General features: G+C 41.4%; 1 protein-coding gene across 2 annotated transcripts in view; it reads left to right on the top strand.

The window, feature by feature from the left end:
• Positions 1-947: 947 nt before the first annotated feature.
• Positions 948-7,045, top strand: part of galnt7 (UDP-N-acetyl-alpha-D-galactosamine: polypeptide N-acetylgalactosaminyltransferase 7) — an 89,950-nt gene continuing 83,852 nt past the window's right edge. The window contains exons 1-2 of one of the 2 annotated variants that reach the window (XM_020621463.1): positions 948-1,484; positions 4,566-4,677. In XM_020621463.1, coding sequence (XP_020477119.1) covers positions 1,362-1,484; positions 4,566-4,677 — 235 coding nt within the window. In that variant the 5' untranslated portion in view covers positions 948-1,361. The remainder of the gene's footprint in view (positions 1,485-4,565; positions 4,678-7,045) is intronic. The other variant, XM_020621462.1, reaches the window with a different exon arrangement.

Here is a 7,045-nt window from a genome sequence, read left to right as displayed (position 1 = left end):
TTGTTGCTTTTCTTCTTTTGTCTCTCCTCTATCCACTCACCCCAACCAATTGAGGCAGAAGGCCGCCCACCAAGAGATGGGGTCTGTTGGAGGTTTCTTCCATTAAAGGGAGTTTTTCCTCCCCACTGTTGCCAAGTGCTTGCTCAAGGGGGATTTGTTGGGTTTTCCCTATGTAATAATATTAATAACATTAAGGTCTAGACCTTACTTTGTAAAGTTTCCTGAGATGACTTTTGTTGTGATTTGGCGCTATACAAATAAAATTTGATTTGATTTGACTTTGGCAGGATTAAATCTGGATGGGACAGGTGACAAAGCAATGCTGGCCTCACCGTGATTAACACCACATTGGTCTTCTTGAGCAAGGCTCTTAACCCAGCCACTCCAATGGAGTTGCTCAGTGGCCACGGGTTGTACTGGGACACTTCCAGTTGTGAATGTGAACAGGGGATCCCTGCAAAGGGCAGCCTCTCAGTGGACCTTACCTTAAATAAAGGTTTAAAAAAATTGTACTAAAGTACAGTACTTGAGTAAATACACTTACTTTCCACCACAGTACACACCTATGAGTCAAACCCTCCACATCCTGTTCAGGTTGACAACAAAATTCAATCTATGACACCATTTATTATTAACAATATTATATGATTTATTGTTATTGTAATGCATTGTTTTAAATTGTATTTTTATACAATTCCCTCCTACACAACGCCCGTTTAGGAATGTGTAGCCTATATACGGTCTTTCTATGCTTGCCTTCCTACCTTGGGAACACCTGAAAAAGTTTTTAGCTCTGCATTCCTATTGCTTCTTTGGGCATTACAACAATGAGCTCCATTCCTTACAACGATTTTCCACACGTCACCTAATTTGAAGAACCGGACAGACGGTTTGTTTGTCGTCCCCACACCCAGTAATACCTGTTTAGAAATATCCGTGAGTCCTTCTGCACACTAAATCGTTCAGGAAATCAAGGATACAAGCTGATTATTTAAAGTTTGGTTAACAAATATACTGAAAATATTAGTCCCTACTGTATATCAGACAACATTTTCTTGAGCTATTTAAAGTCACTAAAGGCGCGTGTCTCAGTGGGCAGAGCTTCTCTGGAGTTGTGTCAGAAGTAACGTTAGCAGGTCAGCGAGACAACTGTCAAGAGGGAAACAGGGATAGGGGGGGAAAAAAAGAATCATTTCGTTGGAAACGCTCATTGAATTAGTAGCTGGTCCTACAGTGCAACGTCATTAGACACCAAGTTGTCAGTTGCCTTGGCTATTCTGAGTGTTAGTCCTAGCTAAGAGCAGTAGCAGCTAACGTAGCTTAGCTGTTGGAGATCTGGCCATCCGGGAAGAACTTTCAACATGAGGCTGAAAGTAGGATTTATTCTACGGAGTTTGCTTGTTATTGGGACGTTTCTTGGTCTGGTGGTGCTCTGGTCCTCTCTATCACCGAAACCCAGTGATGAAAACCCTTTTGGAAAAGTGGTGAGTTAACGCAAACCAACTCAAGTGTCCAACAGAAGGAAGTACCCTTAGCGAGTTAGCATTAATGTTACTCAAACACATCGTACGTTAATCTCTGAAAAAGAAGTCTAAATGATTATGACAACGGGTTGTAGAAGCCCATTAGTGTCATTGCTCCTAATCCAACCAAGGATGTATTAAAAAGCAAGTATGAGAACACGCTTCCATTCAGCTAGCTTTACTACATTTGTTGTCATGGAGATTTGTTCCTAGCTGCTTTGATTCTTATGTAATGGATAGACACTTTTGAATGGACAGTTGCACCCCCTCGTATAATATTAGTATCTTTATTCACACGTTATTATGAACGTTACAGTCCTAAATCACACAGGTTGAATCCAGGATACATATCCGCATTAGTCACCGTGCTGGTGCCATTCGCCTCTCAGGCGGAAATGTGTGTTTAACCAACAGTGGGCATAGGCTCAATTCAGTCGTGACATATATGAAAGTATTTCAGCCAGGCGTGGAGGTTACTGCGGAGGGGGCAAGGACTTGCATTGGACCCTTATACAGCCTATATGCTGTATGGAGTTGCGAGACAGAATCAACAGGAAATGTAAAACATATTGACCACTGCTACATACATGGAGGTCGCTTCTTGCTAATGTAGCCAACTTGGTCAGTGGTGGAGCTAGCAGAGGGACACTTGCAAAACTGTCATACTGAGAACTTTGTGAGCGGAACACGAGGCCACATGATTCTTCTTCTGTTCTTGCTCCTAATGCTTTAGTGCACCTGACTTGTATTTTTTTTTTCTAAATTTTTGCCAGTATCGACAGAATAGCTAGCTACTATGCAAGTCAGAGACAACTCGCATGCATCTTCACTTCAAGGGCTGTATCATGTTTTATGAAATAATAATACACACACACAGTGATCTCTCTAGCCTGAACCTGACATCTCTTTCTCTACAGACTGACATCTGTAATGATGGTATGTCACCTCTTCATTTTAAAGTGATTTCAGAAATTTCCTGACCTGGACATTTTTTTTATGCTTCCATTGTTCCCTCAAAAAGGGAGGGAAACAGAAATAAAGTAGACACAGTGATTTGACACCAGCAGCCAAATTGTCTCAAAGTTGGGGATCCTATTAAGAGGGTACTAAGGGTGGAAAATCAATGACCATACCAGATAGGCTGCAGTGTCCATGCTGGTGCTGTTTGCCGAACCCCTTGGCAGTGGCCCTGGACCCGTCTCTTACTTTGCACAACACACAGACATGGTCTGAGTTGGACTTCTTGTGTTTTTCCACAACCAAAACATGCAAACAAATTTTATTTTAAATATTCAACTAAACAACAAAAACGCAAGTTCAGTCAGGCAGACTGGAGCAGTAGGTAGGCCCATTTGTAACTGTGGACCCGGGCAGCTGCACTGTCTACCCCCCTGCCCGCTCCCTTCACTCCAGAATTCAACTGAAACTTAACTGCCCATAACAGCACAGAATTATGTACCCTGTTCTCATCCCCTCTGTTAGCGATTGCATGTGATAGACCTATCATTGGTCCATATTTAATTTTATTTCCAACTGTGTTTTTCTTTGATGTACTGTAATGCTAACGATGTGTGTCTGTATAATACAGAAAAACAATGGCACTGTTTGTAATTTGTTGTTTTTTGTGTAAATTGGTCATGAAATGTGATTTGAGCTCCACCAAAGTCACAAATATGAACAAACAATATTTCTAAGCTGCTAGAACAAACAATATTTCTAAGCTGCTAAAACAAACAGTCATGAGCTTTCATCTTGTTACTGAACACACCCATTAAACATACAATGTGATGGTGGAAAAGTAATGGCAACATGAGGCTTCTGATATCACTAAACATCAACTGGAGTAAGGTGTTTGCAAACCTGGAGTCCAGTCAATGAAATGAAAATGGAGGTGTGGTTTAGAACTACCTTGACTTATATAAATACTCAAACAGTGTCAGTGTGCTATTCACAAGCAGCATCAGCTGATGTGAGCCAGGCCTTGTAAAAAAGAGATCTCAGAAAACCTACGATCAAGAGTTGATTTGTGTGTAGCTGGAAAGGGTTAGAGTCATCTCAAAGACTTTAGATATTCATCAGTCCACAGTTAGACATACTGTCTATAAATGGAGACCATGTGGTGCTGTGACTACTCTCCATAGAAGTGGGTGCCCAGCCAAGATCATTCCAAAGGTACAATGCAGAATTTTCTGAGGTAAAACACGTGAAGGATTCATTGGAGCTGGTTAACATCTCTATTCATGAATCAACCATATGCAAAATATTGAACAGGCACGGTATCCATGGCAGGACATGATGAAGGAAACCGCTGCTTCAGCATTGCAGCCCACCTCAAGTTTGCCAACTAGACCACCTTGACACTCTACAACACTGCTGGAAAAATGTCCCGTGGACAATTGAAACAAAGGTAAAATTGGTTGGGAAGAACACACAGCTCTATGGATGTTGTAAAAATAGAACTGCGTACTAACATGAAAACATCATCCCAGCAGTGAACTACGGTAGAGGGAGCATCATGATGCGGGGCTGCTTAACTTCCTTTGGACCTGGACTGCTTGTCATTGTGGAGGGGGAAATTAATTTATCAAGGTATCCTACAGGATAATGCCAGGATGGCTGTTGGCAAGCTGAAGTTCAGAACAAGCTGGGTGATGCAGCAGGACAATAACACTATGGCTGAGCTGAAGCAGTTCTATAAGAAAGAATAGTCCAAAATTCTTTCTGAATGTTGTGCAGGATTAATCCACAGCTACAGGAAGCACTTGCTTGAAGTTATTGCTGCCACTGTGATTCAGCCAGTTATTAAAACACTGTTGCCATTACTTTTTCCACCATCGCTTTGTATGTTTAATGGCTGTGTTCAAAAAAGACATGAAAGATCATGACTGTGTTTTATCAGCTTGGAAATATTGCTTTTGTTTATTTCTGACTTTGGTGAAGATTGAATCACATTTCATGACCAGTTTATGCAGAAAACTAGGACACTGCAAACAGTGCCATTACTTTTCCTTGTGATTATGACTGCCATATCCCCTCATACAGGATGATAGCTTGCTGCCAAAAGGAGACCTACCAGATCAGTTTAAACCTGTGGTACCCTGGCCTCATGTAGAGGGCGTGGAGGTTGACCTCAACTCCATCAGACACAAACATGGTGAGAGGCACAGAGTTCCATTTTAAGCATCCCATAAAACAGCTCAACTCCAATACATTCTATAAAAAGACAAACTGACCTAGCTAAAGAGGGTTGTCTATAATTTAATATGTACATAACTACATTACATGATTGTGACTTTTACCAGCAAGGTACACTGTTACACTTGATCAGATTGTGGTTATCAGTGGTTGGTTTGATAACATTTTATCAAACAGTAATTACCTATCAAGCCTAAAATGTGAATGATTTGCTGTGCTGAAGGGTTGTAGGGATCTCACCACATTTTTTTTATTACTGCTTTGTGAGATTAATTAACTGTGTTCTTACTCATTTTTACCTCTGCCAAGGGCAAGGGCTAATGTTTTGTTGGTGTTTGTTTGTTAAGAGCATAACTCAAACGGTAATGAAAGTATTTTGATGACATTTTTTGGAGTGATAGGGTATAGCCCATGGAACAATTGATTCAATTTTGGTTCTGTATCATAATTTAGAAGCAGGAATATTTTAAATGATTATTCAACATTGTGAGTGCTTGAAAGACTGAATGTATGTGAGCACCCTTGCAACCAAAGAACATGGCTGCTGAGCACTCCGAGCTCATACGTAGACAAAGCTCTGTGTTAGTGACAGCTGCACATGCACTGTCAATGGAAACCAAGTGCTGTAACTCAGTACAACCTGCTGTGCAAGGCAGGGACTGGAGTCCAGCAAGGTGACAGTCCACACCTGTGGAAAGATATACTCTGTGCAGCGACAGGTGGGCGAGAGCCTGATGGCAGAGATTCTGAGCCAGGCTCAAAGTAGTTATCATCTTCATCCATAGGACTGGTATTATGCTGTTTTATTAAGGTTTGACATTTCCAGGCTAAAAAGTAACCTCTTAGATTGAGAATGTATGGGGAGTTTATCCAAGTAATGCCAAATATGTTCGTGTTTTCAGAGATGTGGGTGCTTCTTATCTGACCAGGCTAGGTCTAAGGTCTCTTTATTGGCAGGCAGCTACATTTCGTTCAGAGGACAGTAGTTTGTGGGCAAGGTCACCGGTATTCAGCTGCACACAAGAGCTGCATTTCCACTGTCAGAACCTAACGAGCGGTACATTGCATGCTTCCCTTAACCAGGGTTCGATATTAGTCATAACCCATGGCCACAAAAAGTTAGTGTGGCTACCATTTGTCCCCATCAAATTGCCAGCTGTGGCCACTAAGCTTTATCAGCTCCCTACTGAGAATGAGACCCCATGTCTCACACCCCCTGAACTTTGCCAGCACCATGTTAAAGTCCAAAATAATTGTGTTCTGAGTTTGTCATACCACAGGAAAAAATGTTATAAGAGTGTTATTAATCACCCAGCCAAATTTGAATGATTAAAAATATTGCCAAGTATACAAAATTAGTTTTCAAAATCATGAAAAAATGAGTATTCTCTGCTCTGAAACAAATCAAATCAAATCAAATTTTATTTGTATTGTCCATGGAAAAGTGTCCCAGTGTATTCGGCTGCAATTATTCAAAGTTTTTCCCACTGCCTCTGACGAAGGTACTGACATACCTTCGCTGTCCTTACTTCGATTGCCCATGAAGAAAGCGGCCTAAAAGGCGAGGGATTCTAGGATTGTCTCTCTGACTATCAGAAGGCTGTGAAATCTGCCAAATCGAGCTACCTGTCCACCATTGTCATCAGTAATCATCATAAACCTCAGGTCTTATTCGGTACAATAAATTTTGTTATCAGCCCATGTGACCTTGGTCCTCATCCTGAGGCATCTGTAGCAGTATGTGAGGGTTTTCTTCAATATTTTACTGATAAAACCACTAGCATTAAGCAGTCCTCCAGATCTACTAATCCTGACCCATTTGATAATCCTCTGCATTCTGCCGTCTTTGATCAGTTTGAGTCTGTATTTTTGTCTGTGCTATCTGAACTGGTTCACCACATGAAGGCATCTCACTATTCTTTGGATTGTTGGCCATCTAGATTGTTTAAAGATGTTTTTGACTCTGTTGATGCCTAGCTTCCATCCATCTTCCTCCGCTTATCCGGAATTGGGTCGCGGGGATAGCAGTGTAAGCAGAGATGCCCAGACTTCCCTCTCCCTAGACATCTGGGAAAAAAAAAAAACTTAGAAAAAATCAACTGGACTGAGAACAGTTCTGAGAACTGATGAAGCCTCTTGGATGAGAGGTGAAACGTCTTCGACCTAGATATCTAGTCCAGTTGATTTTTTCAGTTGATTTTTTTTGAAGTTTTTTTTTTTCCAGCTTACTATGACCTGGATGACTGAGACTCTCCCTAGACACTTCCTCCAGCTCCTCTGGGGGGATACCGAAGCTTTCCCAGGCCAGCCAAGAGACCTAGTCCCGC

This window comes from Monopterus albus, unplaced genomic scaffold (genome assembly GCF_001952655.1).
Source record: "Monopterus albus unplaced genomic scaffold, M_albus_1.0 scaffold260.1, whole genome shotgun sequence".
NCBI lineage: Eukaryota > Metazoa > Chordata > Actinopteri > Synbranchiformes > Synbranchidae > Monopterus > Monopterus albus.
The sequence above is the reverse complement of the archived record's forward strand: the minus strand, read 5'-3'. Positions and strand labels throughout refer to the sequence as shown.